The 19,321-nt window shown below is 45.5% G+C and overlaps 1 protein-coding gene across 3 annotated transcripts in view; it reads right to left on the bottom strand.

Annotated features, from left to right (window-relative positions):
- The window catches only part of Mcc (MCC regulator of WNT signaling pathway), a 389,841-nt gene that overhangs the window by 230,480 nt on the left and 140,040 nt on the right, over positions 1-19,321 (bottom strand). Inside the window, exon 1 of one of the 3 annotated variants that reach the window (XM_005069154.4) lies at positions 12,266-12,386. The exons of the other annotated variants lie outside the window; for them this stretch is intronic. Within the exon in view, the coding sequence (XP_005069211.1) occupies positions 12,266-12,322 (57 nt within the window). The 5' untranslated portion in view covers positions 12,323-12,386. Of the gene's footprint in view, positions 1-12,265; positions 12,387-19,321 lie in introns of those variants that run through there. 3 annotated transcript variants of the gene reach the window in all.

Raw genomic sequence — 19,321 nt, 5'->3', positions numbered from 1 at the left:
TCTTCACTATCCAGGACCTGTGCTTCTCTTTTTATCTGACAGTTGCTTGGGTAGACCTGAAGGCAACTTGTGAGGGAATGGTTTAGAGGTGACAATTTATACCACAGAAATGGAGCAGGAAGTGAAGTCAAGGGTTTCAAAAACTCCAGCCCTGAAAAGGAACCAGGTTAAGGGCACTGCTATCCAACCAAGGCTTAGAGCTTTCTCACCTGGATGGCTCTAGATTCCTTCCCCTTGGCAAACAACTCTCACCAACTTCAAAATCCCAATGGACTATTCAGCACCTCTTCCCCTTTGATCAGCAGACAAAACCCAGTCAACACAGAGAAACAGAGACCTTTATTGCCTTGGGGCACATCCCAACTCCTTTCTAACTCCTTAACCAAAGCTCTTTTCTGGCCTCCAGATGCTCCTCCTCCTGCCACCACTGCCACTCCAAAGCAAAGCTCCTATCTCACCCACACTGCCCTAGGCTGCAACTTGCAGGGGAGTTCACCCACTGAAGCAACTGTGGCCTTGGCAAACAGTCCCGGCGCTCTACAGTGCTGCCTCATGCTCTCCCTCGCCCAGGTTTTTGCCTTCTAGGCTCAGTTTCTGCACACAAAAGCAACTGACAACACTACAGACAGGACGAAATTAGACAAGTTCAAAACGAAAATGTCGGGGCTGGAGAAATGGCTCAGCAAGTAAAATGCCAGCCATGCAAGCACAAGAACCCAAGTGGACCCCAGGACCCACGTGAAGAGAGCTGGTCTCAGGACACATCGATGATCCCAGGACACATCGATGATCCCAGCATTGAGCGACCCCAGGACCCACGTGAAAAGAGCTGGTCTCAGGACACATCGATGATCCCAGCATTGAGTGACCCCAGGACCCACGTGAAAAGAGCTGGTCTCAGGACACATCGATGATCCCAGCATTGAGTGAGCCCAGGACCCACATGAAAAGAGCTGGTCTCAGGACACATCGATGATCCCAGCATTGAGCGAGCCCAGGACCCACGTGAAAAGAGCTGGTCTCAGGACACATCGATGATCCCAGCATTGAGTGAGCCCAGGACCCACGTGAAAAGAGCTGGTCTCAGGACACATCGATGATCCCAGCATTGAGTGAGCCCAGGACCCACGTGAAAAGAGCTGGTCTCAGGACACATCGATGATCCCAGCATTGAGTGAGCCCAGGACCCACATGAAAAGAGCTGGTCTCAGGACACATCGATGATCCCAGCATTGAGCGAGCCCAGGACCCACGTGAAAAGAGCTGGTCTCAGGACACATCGATGATCCCAGCATTGAGCGAGCCCAGGACCCACGTGAAAAGAGCTGGTCTCAGGACACATCGATGATCCCAGCATTGAGTGAGCCCAGGACCCACGTGAAAAGAGCTGGTCTCAGGACACATCGATGATCCCAGCATTGAGTGAGCCTAGGAAGTAGGATCCATTGGGTTTGCAGTCAAATCTGGGAAGTCCAAGTTCAAAGAGAGACCGGTCTCAATAGTTTTGTGGAGATATCAGCCTCTGGTTAGTATACCAAATGTGCACACACTTGAGTGTTTGTGTGTGCTCATACACACAGACTTGGTTTAAGGTGTGTTACATTCGTTTATGCTGTGGAACATTTGTTTAATGATGCAAAGATGTGTTGCATTATTTTATATTGTATTTGTTTAAGTCCGGAAAGCTGTGTTACTTTACCTGTCCAAAAAAAAAAAAAAAACCTGATTGGTCTAATAAAGAGCTGAAAGGCCAATAGCAATGCAGGAGAGAGAAACAGGCAGGGCTGGCAACCAGAGAAAATAAATAAGAGGAGAAATCAAGAGGGAGGAGCAAGAAGAGGAGGAGGAGAGGAGAAGACCAGGACACACAACCACAGAGCCAGTCACCAAGTAAGACAGACATTTAGAATAAAGGAAGGTAAAAAGCCCAGAGGCAAATTTTAGTTAAAGAGAAACTGGATAATTTAAGGCCAGGCATTCATAAGCAAGTATAAGTCTCCAAATAGTAAAACAAAAAAACAACTACACATACACACACACACAAAGTAAAGCAACTAGTCTTGAGACTCGTTAGTTACTTCCAAAAACAAGTCAAATCTATCACCACCCTTTAAAAAGAATAAACCCACCTCAGACTCAGACTCACCTATATTTGGATTGAGGCTTTTCCAAGGTCCTGTACTTCTGGCATGGCTACCCAGGGAGGAAAAACCATCAGCAGGCAGAGAGACACTCAGGATTCCTGGACATTGTTCTCATGACATGTTAGCCTACACTTAAGGACTCCTTTCAACTTCCGTCAGTGCTCACAGTTCCAGCTACTAATGCCTCTGTTTATAAAGCACTTCCCCACTTGGCCCTTGCTGTGGGAGTAAGCACTGTAGTGAGCTATGTCATTATTACCACGGCTGAAAAATCTACCACTAACCACGGACTGCACAAAGATAAACAGTGGGTTGTGTCCCCAGTCTTCATGGTGGGAGGGGCTATGCACTTATTATCACTACTTTATAAAGGGGAAAGTGCAGCCCAGATAGGTAACTTTTCACACATCTCCCAGCTGGGAAGTGGCAGGGCTATCATTTCAAGCTCTATAAACATATGATTTTACAGACACACTGTGAAACATGACCTACTGGAGAAATCAGTAAGGATGGCCAAAAATCAGAGGCCCTCTCCTAGCCACTGAACATATCTGACCCCAGTGTGTCACTATTGTTGCTAGTTGGGGACATTTTAATGCCAAATAAGAAAAACATCTAACTTTTGACACTTAGGGAATTAGTGGGTTTGAAGGCAGCTTTATCAGCATCAGACATTTTCCTCCCCAGCAAATAAACTAGTCAGAAAGCATTTTCACAACAGCTCAGGGCCCAAGTGAGAAGCAGGCTCGAAGTCACTATCAAGTGTGCCAAAAGGGATGGCGGCTTCTGCTCCATTCAGGAGAGGGGAGGGGGAGAGAATAGGGACAGAGTGAAGAGGGAGGGAAAGAGGGAGATTGAGAGAAAGAGCAGGAGGGTGGAAGGAAGGAAGGGCGAAGGAGGGAGGGGGAGAGAGAGAAGAGAGAGAGAGAGAGAGAGAGAGAGAGAGAGAGAGAGAGAGAGAGAGAGAGAGAGAGAGAGAGAGAGAGAGAGAGACAGGGAGGGAGGGAGGGGAGTTAAGACATACAAAAGAATGAAAAATAACGAATAAATCCCAAAATTGGTTTTTAAGTGGGCCCACCCCATGTTGCAAATAAATCTTCCTGCCCTGGTTCCAACCAACTCACCCCCTCCAATGAAGGCACAACCATCCCAAACCCCTCCTAGTCTACTGTGTCCTCAGCCAAACACTTAATCGGAGTGCTCCCTACCAAGCGTGAAAATAAATTTGATTTTGGCTTAACCAGGATTAGATTTTGAGCACCAAGAAATTAAAAATAACCTTTATCTAATCTAGCAGGCCAGCCTCAGACTTCCTGGCGACTCTCCACAGGCCCCTCTTGCTGAAGCTCTCTGAGAATTCCTCTCTAGCAACTGTGAAATCACAGTGTGAGGTGGGAAAAGACAGTTCTCACACAGCCTGGTTACAATTCTTAACTCTGTGCTTTCCTAACTTGGCTAAAAATCGAGTCTGTTCAGAACATGGCTGCAGAGTGTCCATCCGTGAAAGGTATTTTTGCTCCCCAAATGAATCAAATCTCACTTATTCCTGAGGACTTCGGAGTCTCCTGGGAAGAGTCAACCAGCACTTCTTTGATACGGAGAAGTGATTCCCTTGCAAGCCTCTCTATATGAAGACAAAATCAGACATGAACAAAGTATCCTATCATCCTTATCACCACCATCACCATCATCACCTGCCTCCACCTCACAACCAAGATGCTCGAAGGCAGATGGTAAACCAGTGAACGGTCAGCCCACCTCACTAGTCCCCAAACAGAACACAACTGCTGTTCTGGAGTTCTCAACCTGATAAGACCCAACAAATAGTGTTAGTGACAACCTACTGAGCCCACGTTAGAGCTAAAAATAAATTCTAATTATTCTAATAGTGTGAGCTATGGAACTGTTGTAAATAGGCAAGGTTCACCAAAGAATTAGAATTTCCCCTCTTAAAATAAAGATTACAAAATGTGCTCTTCACTGAGAATATCCTGCGGTACAGTTAAAGAAGGTGCGGTAGAAAAAGATGAAAACGTGCATGTTTAACAAAGAAAAAATTTTCTGTATTTCTGCCTGTTGTTCCAGTTAGCTAGCTAGCTTCAGGCCTCAGTTTCCTCACCAGGTTTGGATAAGCATCCATGGCCAGAAACGTCCCTTTGTGTGACTGAATGCTCACCAGGCATCTCACCGCCAAGCAGCCGGGCAAGTTCTGGTCACAATCTCATCGCCAAACAGCTTCCCACAAATAAAAAGGCACCAGTTCCCAGGTCTCCCTGGACCTGGTATAAATCACTCAAGTGGTGATAAAATGGGTGACAGGATGGAGTGGGGTGAGGTGAAGTGGGGGAGGGGACTGGGAGGGGAGGGGTGATTCTAAGGCACAGAAGGAAATGCAGAGTCTAGTTTTCCTGATTCAGAATCTACCTTGCTTCCTTCAGCAACTTTCAAATCACTCTTGGCCGGTGTCCATGCCACTTGGTACTTTCCTTTTAAGGGAGATATTCCATGTAAGGGAAGAATGCATTCAAATAACCTGATCACATCCCAAAATATTAGTTTTTTGATGGCACAGTTATCTTCGATAGAAAACGGTACAATTTAAAAGTTGCGCAGACGGATAAGCACTGGACACTGGACCATCTTCTCTGCCTTGTGCCTCCTGGGTTCCACTTCTAGCTTTAGAGATTTTGTTGTCATTGCTAACACTTTCTCTTTCCCACAGCTCACACGTCATGCCACACTACCAACAAAGTGTGAGTGTGTGTGTGAGTGTGTGTGTGTGTGTGTGTGTGTGAAGATAAAAAAATAAAATTAGGATAATGGTCAACAATCTCCAGAAGGACCCATATTCTTTCCCAGGATTTAGGAAACCCTAGGTGATGCAGTGGGGAACAATTTCCTGACTTCATCTCTTCTCATGCTCCTTTGCTCCGCGTGCCATCACCTTGATGCCCCCTAAGCCCCCCAGACAGACTCTGGCTTCTGTCTGAAGGAACTGTCCCCATGTTCTGCCTCCTTTCAGATCTTAGTGACTGACTTCATTAGAGAGGTCTTCCCTGATCGGTAGCACCTCCTTCCCTCTTCCTCCACGGAACAGATCCACGCCTACCCATGTGTAAAGCATGGATCCCATCAGGATGTAAGGTCTGTTAGAAGGAAGACTCCCTCGGCCTGTGTTTGCCGCACCCCAGACTTAAGAAAGTAGCTGGCATATTTACTGAATAAATCGGTGGGGAAGTGATAGCAAGCTGCAGACATAAATGACCAAACTAAATTTCATCAAATACGTACCTTAACCAAAATGTAAAAGTAATTGGTCCATCTCACCTCTTGCACAAAAATACTGGGAGTCAAGGCAGACAGGCAACTTTGAAGACTGTCAATATCCTGCCCCCTTACCTATCATAGAGGCTGAAAATCAAGTGATTAGCTTTGGTTAGGATGGGCTGGTAAAGATTTCAGGGTGTCTCTAAGGAGACAGTCACACCTGTGGGCTACAGAAGGCGTTCAGAACTCTAGCTTGCAGAGGCCACGAGGGAGGGATTATGTAGGAGAACTAAGAGTCCAAGGACACCAAGTATTTTGCAAACAGGTTCATAAAACTCATAGGAAAACACTGACAAGCAATTACTCCTACTCTCCCCAGTCAACAAACCAGAGGTGCTGTTGCTTTCCTAATTGCAGGGCGCTCTCCTTCCACACTGGCATCCTTCCCCCTGATAACTACTCCAGCACACATAAATCCGGTTGAGGTTAGCTGACACGCACACGCTGTGAGGCTTCATGAAAGTTTCTATTTATCACGAGTCAAACACGAGAACTTTTGGACTCAAGCCCATTCGTCTCACCCCACATTCCAAACACTCATAAAATCTCATGACCAGGATTCGCCCTCACAATACCCTGCCAGCCCAAGCACCGAGTATCTTTCTGCACATGAGCTTCCCAACAACCTAGTTTTCACTGCAATGTCAACAAGCCAAACCTACATCTCCCTTTATGAATCAATAGCTGCTAATTTCGGAATTTCTTTTCTAAAGGACTTCCTTTCTCCAGGCTTAACCATCTTTGCTGACCTAAGCTCCGTCTTGAAGGATTTGCACAGAAACAACCTTAGTCACTCATTATGATAATGTAAGCCTTCCAAAAAAAAAAAAGAGTCCTCTTTCTCCTGTGTAATAACTTTAGCTGCTTCTAGTCAGCAAGAGAAAAAGGACATTCATATGAACGACAGAGGAGCTCTGTGATCTGTCAATATTTGCTCTGCTAACGTAGCTTGTTTGTGCAATCCAGGTAACTTTTCTTTAAAGAATGAAAGAGAGCACTGCTAGGCGTTTGGTTCAATCAGGGACAGAAACAACCACATATGATGTGTCATGACTTTCACGTAATAACCGGTGTCCTACAAGTTTTGAGTTTTATGCATTTATTTATCCATTTACATATTTGTAGTCTTGTCCAGTTCTTCTATGTTGCCAACACAGACTCCACTCCCAGAATGTGAGTAACACATAAGGTTCAATCCGGCTTTCCTAGGAAGTGTTCATCAACAGCTTCGTTCTGCTGTGAATGCAGACTAGAACTCCCAGGTCCCTCCTCACCTAGGAGGAAGCCTTCCTTGTGAACTGCGCTGGGGAAATCACCGTTAGGCACCCAAGGCTTCATTTCCTAAGCATCACCATTATGACATTCTCTACTCCAGTTAAGTCTGCCCACTCACCCTGGCAACTCAAGTCCTGTACCAACATGAATTTCCTTAAGATGCAAACAGTCTTGGGTAGGAGGTAAAAGCTTCAAGCCCACACGGAGTCCAGAGTTCTTGTATTCATTTTCTGTCTCTCCTTCCCCTTCGCTCTGTCACCTCACCTATCACTGGCCTAATCCCTGCCTCGCCAACCCGCCCTTACTTTAGGCTTCCTCCTCTTCCTGTTTCTTCCATCTACTTTCTCACCCAATGGGTCCGACACATGGCCTCCCCATGACAGTCAGTACACTCTAGTCACACGGACCCTCAGGACAGTCAGTACACACCAGTCACATGGACCCCATGACAATCAGTACACACCAGCCACACAGACCCTCAGGACAGTCAGTACACACCAGCCACACAGACCCTCAGGATAGTCAATACACACCAGCCACACAGACCCTCAGGACAGTCAGTACACACCAGCCACACAGACCCTCAGGACAGTCAGTACACACCAGCCACACAGACCCTCAGGACAGTCAGTACACACCAGCCACACAGACCCTCAGGATAGTCAATACACACCAGCCACACAGACCCTCAGGATAGTCAGTACACACCAGCCACATGGACCCTCAGGATAGTCAATACACACCAGCCACACAGACCCTCATGACATCAGTACACACTAGCCACACAGACCCTCATGACAATCAGTACACACCAGCCACACAGACCCTCAGGATAGTCAATACACTCCAGCCACACGGACCCTCATGACAATCAGTACACACCAGCCACACAGAGCCTTAGCTGCCAACCTCATCAGCCTCTGCCCCACAGTGATTTGACCAACTATAATAGGAACCAGAGTTCTGTGGGCAGGGATGGGATGAATCCTAGATTTGGTGACAGGGGAAGCTTTATCCTCCTCATTCTGGTACCTCAAGTTTCAAAGCCCCAGCACTCGGGTACCTGAGCACACAGTCAGCAATCCAAGGGCTGCAGCACTATCTCCTCTGCTAAATGAGGATCATTCCACTGTTATCAACTCATCTGCTTTCAGGCTCTGGAAGCTCAATGCCTGGAATTCCTCTGGCCCTGGAAGGCTGAGGGCAGCAGCTATGGCCCTTCACTGTAATCATATCCATTCCGTTGTTATCAAACACATCTGAGCATTGCTCAGGGTTTACAATACAAACCAAATGAAACTGGCTTACTGAATAAGTTGCTGCCTTCTAAGACCATGTGATCAGAAGCTGAGGGCTGTAACCGAGACTAATGAAAGGAAGCAGTGTAGAAGGAGCCACTGTAGAGAAAGGCAGCCTGGGCACCACGTCAAGGCTTACCTTTCCTGGGCTGCTCAGTCTTAGGCAGATAGTGTATGGTCAGGGTTGGAAAGATGGCTCAGTGATTTAAGAGCACTGTCTACTCATCCAGAGGACCCAGGTTCAATTCTCAGCACCCACAAGGCAGCTCACAGCTATCTGTAGCTCCAGTTTCAGGGGATCTGACACTCTCCCACAGACTGAAGATCATGCATATGCCTCCCTGTGTGGACGTCAGAGGACACCTTTCAACTTTCAGGAGTTATTTCCCCCATGGTGGCTTCTGGAACATGAACTCAGGTCATCAGGTTTTGAGTGGCAAGTACTTTTGTCCATTAAGCCTGATGTCTCACTTTTTATGTCTCATTTTTCTGTACTTATATCGTATGTGACTATGACAATGTCTCTCACAGGTTTTTTAACAGTTTAGCATGTCAGTGTTCTGTGTAGTGCTTTAGAAAATGCTAGTTACTACAAGTTTGTTAGATAGCTATTGACAATGAAAAAAGGAGGGAAAAGTATCAAACCAAGCAGAAGGAAAGCAGTAGGTATCAAACATCTGCAAGACACGCACCTATTCTCCAAACTCCACATCATGTCTTGGCACTGCTGTGGCACCAAGCAGTTTATTACAGTGCCGTGTGAGTCGATAAAGACAGAGACACACAAAACAGAGCATGAGGAAACTGTGTGCTCTTCCAAGCTGCCTGCAACACTAATGGAATTAAACTGTGGTCAAGAATAAACATATCTATGACATGGCTACGTACTCAAAATACTCTACGCAAAAAAAAAAAAAAAAAAACCCAACTTACTTCCAGAGAGGTGTGCCTCTCAATCAGAGTGTCAATACAGCCACGGGGGATGTCGTACAACTTGGAAAGGAGGAGGGCTTGCAGCATTGTCTCTGCAATGCTTGGGAGTGGACAGAAAAAGCTTCAAGAGACAGACAGAAGACAGCCATCACTTCAGCAGTGGGCAGTCTCTGCCAAGCAATGCTGGAGGAGTTTTGCCCATTCACTGTTCCAGTGTGACCCGTTCTGCTTCCTGATTGTGAGGGGCATGAGGCTGAAAGTGAATCGTTTAATTGTTCAAGGCATTTTTAATTTGGCTGATGCTGAAATCCTTATTTAACCTCACGTTGAAAAGAAAAGTCTGCAGGGACAGGGAACAGCTAAGAAAACAGATCAGCAGTTTGTGCTTCTCAAATTTCCATCACCTTCTGGATTGGTTCCTACTGCTGCTTTTGTCCATGGAAACTTGATGGGAGCATTTTCGGTGTACTTGAACGTTCATAGATAGAGGCAATTTACCCTCCTGTAATCAACTCAGAGGATCTTGAAATGCTATCATGCAAACTAAAGAGTTACAGAACAATTGATTTAAACAGACAAAAGTAGAATTTCCTGTCTCCATCTTAGTGCTTACACCAGCAAAACAAACAGTGGTGAACATTTAGCCCTGTGTCCCAACCTCATGGTCCTGGTAGCCATACTCCCACAGATGTCTCCAGTGTCATACACAGGCCACTGTGTCCATTGGTCACCAAAGCAAAGCTAGCAGCTCCCACTAGGGTGTGAGCAGGCTTCATCTAGAAACTAAAGCCACTTCCTCTCGTTCAGTGTCAACATTATTGTCAAAGAGTGCCTCCCGTGGTTAAAGCTAGAAGACTCCCATAGGAGGGCTAAGCTCACAAGTCAATACCAGTAAGATCTCTTCTTGATGACACTGGGACAATGGTGGATCCTTTCAGAGATCATCCTGTTCCAGAAATGCCAACTTAACAACAGGCATTTCACCCAGCAAGTGACCTCCAGACAGCCTCCAGGTTCCTGGGCAATAAGGAATACTAAAAGGGACCCTGAGTGTTTTATTAGTCCGGGTGAACAGAGGGAAATCAACCACCAAGGGGGAAGGGTTTGCCTGGCAGCATATCAAAGGAAAACCAGTATTAACACACACACACATACACACACACACACACACACACACACACACACACACACACGTGGGGGGAGGGAGGAAGAGAGGAAGTAAACTAAAGCAAAGATTCAGTGTGAAAAATACAAGTAAGCGTACTTAGATCTGTGGGTGTCATAGAAACCATCACTGTCAGAGCAGTTATTCAGATAAATTGAACTGCCATTCAGGGTTCCTAGGAATGAACCACACACCTCTTCTTGCACTACCAAGTTTCTAAATAAGTACAATAGTGAAAATTATCAATCTCCTCGGTTGGCTATTGCAACTACATAACCTCCAGGAAAGCACACATGGTAGGGAGAGGGGGAGGACTGGACGGGGACAGAGGAACAACTAAATCATGGGAACCAGAGCTGGTTCTAGAGAAAGTAAAAACCTGAATGGACACATCTTGAGGACAAGAGCAGGAACTCTGGTGAGGAGGGTGCTGCTGGCAGGAGACCTTTATGGTTTCCCTAGAGACAAGAACATGTCATGTAATCTCAAATATGGTTTTTCCAGCCAATGCAAGACCACAGAGCATCCTCAATTCTCCTTGGTCACAAACCATACAAGGATTAATTGATATAGCTAGGCCAAAAATGAGCTCCAGTGTCTCTTGATAGGCACTCACTGGCAATGTTACCACTATTGAAGTAAAACCAAGTCTCCGTTCTGCATTCCAGCCACCTGCACTGTTCCTGGCTCTTCCATCAAAGTGCCTTCAGGTGACAGACTTAGAGCTGCTACATTAGAGAGGCTAAACAAGGGGGGCCTGACAAAAACCCTTACCAGGAGATAACCATTAGTGGGTTTCCATTATTAAATGGCCCTAAAATAACAGCCAAATGCTTCTCAGGTGGGTTAGTTGTGAAGCATGACTCTGGGTTCCTGCCCTAAATACAGAACTGGTGAAAACTCACCGAGTTCCTCGCGCCTCCTCTCTCTCACTTCCGTCTGGAAACCCCATCCCCACTACAGCCTTTCACATCACAGAGGGTAAACCCAGGGAGTTAGGAGCTAAGTCTGTGCTGCATACAGCTGAAACTGCACGACAGTGCAGGAGCTGCACAGAGGCAGGACACAGGGCGCCCAGCAGGGCCATGGCTTCCCTTTTGGTCCCTGCCACAGCCCGCTGGAGTTTACCGCCGCCACCCTTGAATTCCCCACCCCCCATCAACAGCCCCGCCGCAAAAGTGGCACGCTTTCCTTTTCTCTTTATTTTCCGACATCACTAACGCTTGCTTCCCACGCATTTCCATTTCTCTCCTCTGGTCCACCGTCCTCTTTTCAGTCGTGCTTCTAAGAGGCACAGATGTGAGACTTGGGTCCCCATACCCAGGCAAGGTGTTGAGAACACAGACCCCTATTTCCCTGAACACCCGGTTTTACAGGCTTCCATCACTTTTCATAGATTTCATTGGGTCAGATAACCCTACAGCTGTTCCCCAAGAAACATGGCTTTGAGCACCTCGCTGCTCACCTATTTGCATACTGTTTGATGCAGATTTAATTTCAAAGCGGGTCCCAAACACTTCAGTGCAAGCCCACGAATTGCAAATGTGGCCTCCAAGACACAGGAGTTCAGACCCTGACAGGAAATAAAAGTTCCAAACGGCTTTGATGTGCCTTCCTCCCCACACCCCTCCCTCGTGCATCTTTACCCAGGAAGGGACCACCTTGCCTGAACCCTTAGCAAGCGCAGCACACGTGGGCGCCAAGTAAGAGGTTTAATAATCCGGGCTTTACTGGTCTCCAGCACAGCGATCGCCAAGGCACCACCAAATTAGTTACTGAGGCTTTAAGCTCAGTGTTCCGACTGCCGCAGGGAATATAGTATATAAATAGGGTAGGCGGGGGTGAAGGGACTGGGGTCCAGACTCTTGGGAATAAAACGCCTAGGTGGCTCGGAGAGAGCTGTTTATTTTCTAAAGCCACTTTTTTCAGAGCGAAATATCAAGCCAGTTCAGGTCGGATTCCGAGTAGCACAAGTTAAAACAAGATCCAGAAAAATCCATCAATCTTCAGTTGCGACGCTTCCAGCCTGGGATCACGAGGGGTGGGGTAGGGAAAGACTAGGGGTGATGCGGGAAGCCGAGGAGGCACCGAAACCCGAGCTCCGGACCTCAAGCGATCCTTACCTCGCTCAGCTCGGCTGAGGAGTCGTTTCCATATTTCACCGCAACTCCAGAATTCATGCCTGCACTTTTCAGAGCCGGGCTCGTCCGCAGAAGCTCTGAGCTTTGGAGCCTGGCTTAGGCTGGATAGCCTGGGCTTACTCCCCTCCGGCACATTTCAGTCTAGACAGCCATTTTCACCCAGGACAGCGGCGAGACCAGGGAGGATGCAGAAGCTCGGCACGGGAAGTCCCGCTGGAATCTCACCAGTGAGCCATAGCAGCGGGAGGCTGGGCAAGAGGTTTGCGCTCGCTCGCAGCAGCTGCAGCGGCCGAGCCGGCGCCGGGACCCGCCCGCGCGCCCACCGCCGAGTCCCTGGGACGATGCCACTCTCTGCACCGCCTCGGCTCTCCTACGGTACCAAGCAGATCCCCATTACCCGGCAGGCGGGCAGCTCGCGCTGGCGCCGGGCAGAGCTCGGGCACCCTCCGGGAGAAGCCTGGGCAGTAGTGCGAGGGCGATCCGTGCCTCCGGTTCCCGGCAGGAAAGAGCTGGAGAGAGCCGGAGCCGAGCCGCACTTCACGCCGAAGTTTCCCCCCTTTGAATCGTCTGGAGTTGTAAGTGGTTTCTGATTGAACACAGCTGTCTCGCTGCTGGCTAAGGGCTGCGCGGCGGAGGCGGGGCCAGAAGGAGAAAAGGGTGGGGGGAGGGAGCGGAGGAGACCTTGTCGGGAGAGCAGGCATCCTTCCAGGTTTCTGCAATAGTAATTACAGGACCCAGGTCCAGAAGGGAGAGAAGAAACAGGAAAAGCCACCTGAGTAATTGTGCAGGAAACTGAAAAAGGAAAAAAAAAAAAAAAAAAAACCCTTCCCTCTTAGGGGTCGCTTTCCATGATTCAGTAAGGTCAAAGCAAACGTGAACACGGTATGTCCGCCAGCACAGAGCGGTTTCTCACGGTACATTAAGATTTTACAAGAGTACGGTCGGTCATTCCCTTGATTAGTCTAAAGTCAGGCTCCCACTTTACATGGCTAGGGCAGAGTGCATTTTCTGCAGTCCATACCCAAGATAAAGCATGCCCAACCCTCGAAAGATTTAAAATACTAGAGAATTCGTGTCCTCTCCAAGCTCCAGGCCAACCTTCCTTAAAAAACACAAGTCTCCACCCAGCTTGGAGGTGCTGGTCTTTAATTCCAGCGGCCAGCAGTGGAGTTCAAGGCTAGCCTGGGCTAAATAGTTAGACCCAGTCATAAATAAATAACCAATCGTTGCTATGTAGGCAGAGCTGGGCTGGTTATCTTGGGAGTGTGGAGGATGAATTAGAAAAGCTTGAAAAGACTGTGACATCCAATGAGTCTGAGTTCCCTTAGGGTGAAACTTTCAGTGTGTATGGGGAATGGGCTGGGAAAGGAGTTACCTGGGGTTTTAGCTAAAGTTAAAAGGCTACCAAGCCTGGTTGGTGGTGACCCAAGCTTATAATCATAGCTCTAAACCTATGGATCACATGTTCAAAGCCTGCCTCAGCTTCACGGTGAGTTCAAGGCTAGCCTATGTAACTTAGTGAGACCTTGTTTCACTAAAATAAAATAGAAGGCAAAATGAGGGCTGGCGTGACAACGTTCCGGTGAATCTGAGACACACAAAAACCTATTAATACAGGAGGGCTGCATGATTGCTGAAGAAACCTCATCAGTCTCTCTTCAGACAATGGGAAGAAAATATCTCCACCTCCAGGCAGACATTTCCTGAAACCTTCCATGAAAAAGTCATTGTATTGTTCCAATCCAAAGTCTATTTTTAAAAGCTCAAATAGGATGTTTATTTTTGTCTTAAGATGGAGCAGAGGGGCTGCATTTGCATCCATCTTCTTTCCCGTCCCCTTCCTGTTTATTCATTTCCTTTTTTGTTTGTTTGTTTGTTTTGTTTTCCAGACAGCGTCTCTCTGTGTAACTGAGCCATGCCAGTGGAAGAAAAGACTGTCATCCACCAGGCTATGTTAGCAGTTTTAATGTGGGGACAAAAAGCTGTGTCATATACAGAGATGTAATAGGCAACATCTATAATTCTCCAGGACCCAAGTCAGCAAGTGGGGAAGGAGACAGGTGAGCCAGTGAGAGGTCACAAGAGGCAGGACTCTACAGCTTGGGGACACACAGATGCCTGTCAGTCACAGTATGTGAACGTTGTCGGGTTCTCTACTGAAACAAACTTTCAAAATGGTAAGTGATTAGAAAGTATGACCTTTTAGCCAATATTGGTAGCACCCAACTGTCATCTTATAATGGTGAGGATTGATACAGGAGAATAGAATGTCTAAGGTCAGCTTCACAAGGAGAGGTCTCAAAAGTAATGAAAATTAAAATAATGATATTTACATTTGAAAGCATACTTTTAATATACTAATTACATTAAGAAATTATCAGGGATAGAGTAATGGCTCAGTGGGGAAGAGTGCTGGCTGCTCTTCCAGAAGACTCATTCAATTTCCAGCACCCACATGGCAGCTCATAAACATATCTAACTAAATCCCGGAGGGCATTGGAGCCACGACAGGCACCAGGCATAGAACAAGTTACACAGACATAACGCAAGCAAAACATACATGCACATAAAATATTAATAAAACATGCTTAATCTGAGATAGACTAATGATCTAATGATCACATTTTTAAAGTTTATTTTTGTTTATTACATATACAGTGTTCTGCCTACATACCAGAAGAGGGCACCAGATTGAATTGTAGATGGTTGTGAGCCACCACGTGGTGGCTGGGAATTAAACTCAGGACCTCTGGAAGAGCAGTCAGTGCTCTTAACCTCTGTGCCATCTCTCCCGCCCTAGTGGTCACATTTTAAAGTGTCCTTTTAGAGATATATAAGACTGAAATGATGTCTGTGATTCTTGTCAAATACAGATGACAAGGAAATAATTGAGTTATTGATGAAACAAACTGGCATAACTTAGCTAATAACTGTTAAAGCTGAGTGACTGGTAAATAGTCCCTGTCCTGTTGTACACCTTTGAAAATTTTCTTCATAAACGCAGTCATGTCTGATGTCTCTGCTTTCTGTGCCAAGAACGGATTCTAGTGAGAAAATGGAAGAACAAGAAGAAGAAGCTAGGAAAGGCTGTCGTACATTGGGGATGCTTTTGGTTTGGGGAAAAAAATCAATCAAGATGGTATGAAATGGGTGGATTTGAGATAGAGTCTTTGGGTAATACTGGCCAGGCTTTGGTGAATGATTGGATACAGGTCATGAAATGGATACAGGGCAAAATTCATGGATGACTGCCAGTTTGGGGTTTGAGCCAAGTAGATGGACCAGATTTTAAGGAACCAGGGGCTCAGTTTTAGATTTGTTAAATTTGAGTTCCTAGGGCTAGAGAGATAGCTCAGTGGTAGAGAATTTGCCTAGCATGTGTGAGAGTGGGGGTTCAGTCCTGGTAATGGCAAGAAATTAAGTAAATAAGTAAACTGAGCTTTCTGTTTGGCACATAAAGAGATATCATCAACAGCTGGACATCTGAGTATTGGGTTGAGGGGAGAGTGGAGCATATGGTGATGATTTGTCCATCTCTGGCATAAGGATTATAACCGATGCTGAAACCACCTAGGGAGAAAACAGTGAGTGCAAAGATGTAGTACCAAGACTTACCGCTGAGATGCTGCCATATTTCCAGGTTAAACAGACCAAGAATCCAACCAGAAGATCAAGAAAGACAATCCAAAAAGGAACAGAACAGCTTCAGATGTGACAGCCCTTGAATGGAAATGATGCTTCTTGAAGAGTGGCAATCTTTGTAGGATGCTATTGAGAAGCCAGAAGAGTTGACAAAGAAGTGTTGTTTGGTTTGGGAGATTACTGGTGACCTCCAGAAGAGCAAGCTTTTAAAGTGGCAGAGATGGATGGAAGCTAGGAAAAGTGAAAAGGCTGAGAACATTTGGAGGTAACTTTGAGAAGTATGTTGCCCTAAGCCCACAACACAGTGAAACCTGTCCACTGTGGCCCTGCTCCTTGTGTGGGCTACCCTGCATTAGGCTCAGTGACTTAATGCTGTGACATAGCCAAAATGCAGTACATAATTAGGTTGGTCTATGTTTAAAATTTGTAAGAAAACAAGTATTTGAAAACCATTTCCAGATTAAATCACATGCACAGAACAAACAAACAAAAATGTTAACTTTTTCCAACTGCAAACAAACCCATGCTCACTGGTGGCATTCATGGGCTGCCTCACGCCAGGCCCACACATTCCAACAACACAGAGTAACTTTCCAACGCCATTATCAGTGGGGAATTCCGATTAGAGGTTTGCTACCTCGTCAAGGGATGTTTTGAAAATTACCCCAGTGTCTGATGAGGTCATTTGGAGAGTGAATAGTTATCTCCATCCCCATCATTATCAAAGTCCTGAGAATCTTTCACTCACTCATTTTTAAAACTATATCACATTCTTCTCCATGGAAAAGAAAACTGATCAGTGGAGATTAGAGAGTTGGAAATCCCAGGAAGATTTTTCACAAGGACAGCTTTTTAATTCATCATAGGAGTACCTCCATGTCAGTGGAAAACAGAAAGATGGATCTAGTAAAATTTGGAGAATATGTTGAAATTAAATGAATTCCAAATGCCTGCTACTGTTATTTCTGGAGCCCTGTTGGCTAAAACAGAATCATCCCATTGCTCCCTTAGCTAGAATGCATTATAGTGATGGAGGATGTCCTTCTGTATGCTGTGAATATATGTTTTTCTTATTGACTGATGAATAGCAAGTAGCTAGACAGGAAATATAGGTGGGACCACCAGACTAGGAGAATGCTGGGAAGAGGAGTGCAGAGAGGGAGATGCCATGTAGCTGCCAAGAAAGCACAGGCTTCTGCTGCCTTCCCATGGGCCCAGAGTAAACAGAGCCAATGACACGGACTGGGATCTCTGAAACGGTGAGGCCAAGTAAGTCCTTTCTCTCATAGTTGTTTCTTTCAGATGTTTTGTCCAGAAGTAAGGTGACTGACAAAATAATTTATGCCTTTTTGTGTGTGATTTTTCAAGACAGGGTTTCTCTAGGTAGCTTTGGAGCTTGTCCTGGAACTCACTCTGTAGACTATGCTGGCTTTGAAGTCACATAGATTCACCTGCCTCTGCCTCCTGAGTGGTAGGATTAAAGGCGTGCCCCACCATCTGTCAGCCATAACTTATGCTTTTGTTTAACTGTTAATAAAGTATTCCCTAATGTAACATCACAGTGTCCTTTTTTTCTCTTAATAACCTTATAGTTTTACCTCTTATGTTGAGGATAACAATCCAGGTTGAATTACATTTTGTATAATCTAAGGGTCCTGACAGAGAGAGAGAGAGACAGAGAGAGAGAGAGAGTGTGTTTGTGTGTGTGTGTTTGAACTTGCTTAGTGCTGGGCCTCAAATCCAGGGCTTGTGCGTGATAGCTTGTGCTCTATCAATGAGATGCATTCTCAGCTCCCAAACTTGTTATTTTTGATATCCAGTTATTCTAGCACTATTTATCAAAAAGATCATTCCTTTATCACGCTCAATTGTTTTGGCACCCCTGTCAAAACCAATTGACTGTAAGTATGTTTATTTATAAAATCTAAGATCTATTCCATATGTCTGTATGTCTATCTTTGCACCAGTAATTCATGATCTAGGGTATTTTTGTTGTTGTTTCTGTTTTCAAAACGGAAAGTGTTGTCTGACTTTGTTCTGTTTTGGCTGTTCTAAGCCTCTTGTGTTTCAGCAAGAATATTGGAACCAACCCACTGGCATGTAAAGAAGCCAGAAGTAGTACACTAAATCTTTATAGCAATTTAGAGACACTGACATCTTAATAGTAAGCCTGCTGATCCACATATGGAAACTGTCTTCTCATTCATTTAAATGGTTGATTTTATGAAACTATTTTCTTTTTTTTTTTTTTTTTTTGGTTTTTACGAGACAGGGTTTCTCTGTATTGTTTCGGAGGCTATCAGCCCAGCCCAGCCTCGAACTCACAGAGACCCGCCTGCCTCTGCCTCCCGAGTGCTGGGATTAAAGGCGTGTGCCACCACTGCCCGGCATGAAACTGTTTTCAATGTACAAATTTTACACTTCTATCATTAAATGCATTATTAAATATTTTATTCTTTTTTGTTATTTTTGTTTACTTTTTTGGTTTGTCTTTTGAAACGTGGTTTCTCTGTGTAGCTCTGGCTGTCCTGGAACTCACTCTGTAGACCATGCTGGCCTCAGACTCTGAGATCCACCTGCCTCTGCCTACAGAGTGATGGGATTAAAGGCTGGAATTAAAATTGCCTGGCTTTTTCTTTAAATTTTTTAATCTAGTGTAAATAGGTTTGATTTTATTTAATTTTTTAGATAGTTCATTGCCAATATTTAAAATTTAACTGGTTACTGGCATGTTAATCTTATATCCTGAAATCTTGTCTGACTTAACAATTCTAGTGTTGAGTAGATTACTTAGAATTTTCTACATGTAAGATGATTTATCTTCTGCATAGAGAGATAGAGTTTTACTTCTTGACACAGATGTCGTCTATTTCTTTTTCTTACCTACTTGCTCTTGGATAGCAACACCAATATAATGTTGAAGCGAGCAGAGGAGATGTGCTTGCCTTGTTGCTAGTATCCATGGAAAACACTCCTTTGTGCTCTTTATTCTCCAATCTGTGTCACCTTTCATGTCTGCAGTGTAAAACGCCTACCCAGCTGCATGTTTTCTTATTATTCTGACAGCTGTCTAGCTCATTCCCATACTTTTTTTCCTTGCTCCCTGTCCTGTTTGGAGTGTTAGCCATTTGCTTCTCTCAAGTCTTAATTCCTAATTCCTGTTCTGACTTTGATCTTTCTCATCTCTGAATCATCAACACTTCTGGTCTTATCAGTTCTGCTCAAGGGTGTCAATCAAGGCTCAATTTGATGAAGACACAAAGCAGAGCTGCTATGGCTGTGTCAGGATTAGAAATGGGAAGTATTCTTACCCAGTTGGTACATAACTACAGTCTCACATTGTTGCTAGAAACCTCCAGGCTCTTCTGGAGTTAAACAGCCGTAACACCAACATTT

Source organism: Mesocricetus auratus, unplaced genomic scaffold, assembly GCF_017639785.1.
Source record: "Mesocricetus auratus isolate SY011 unplaced genomic scaffold, BCM_Maur_2.0 Super-Scaffold_6730, whole genome shotgun sequence".
Classification (NCBI taxonomy): domain Eukaryota; kingdom Metazoa; phylum Chordata; class Mammalia; order Rodentia; family Cricetidae; genus Mesocricetus; species Mesocricetus auratus.
The sequence above is the reverse complement of the archived record's forward strand: the minus strand, read 5'-3'. Positions and strand labels throughout refer to the sequence as shown.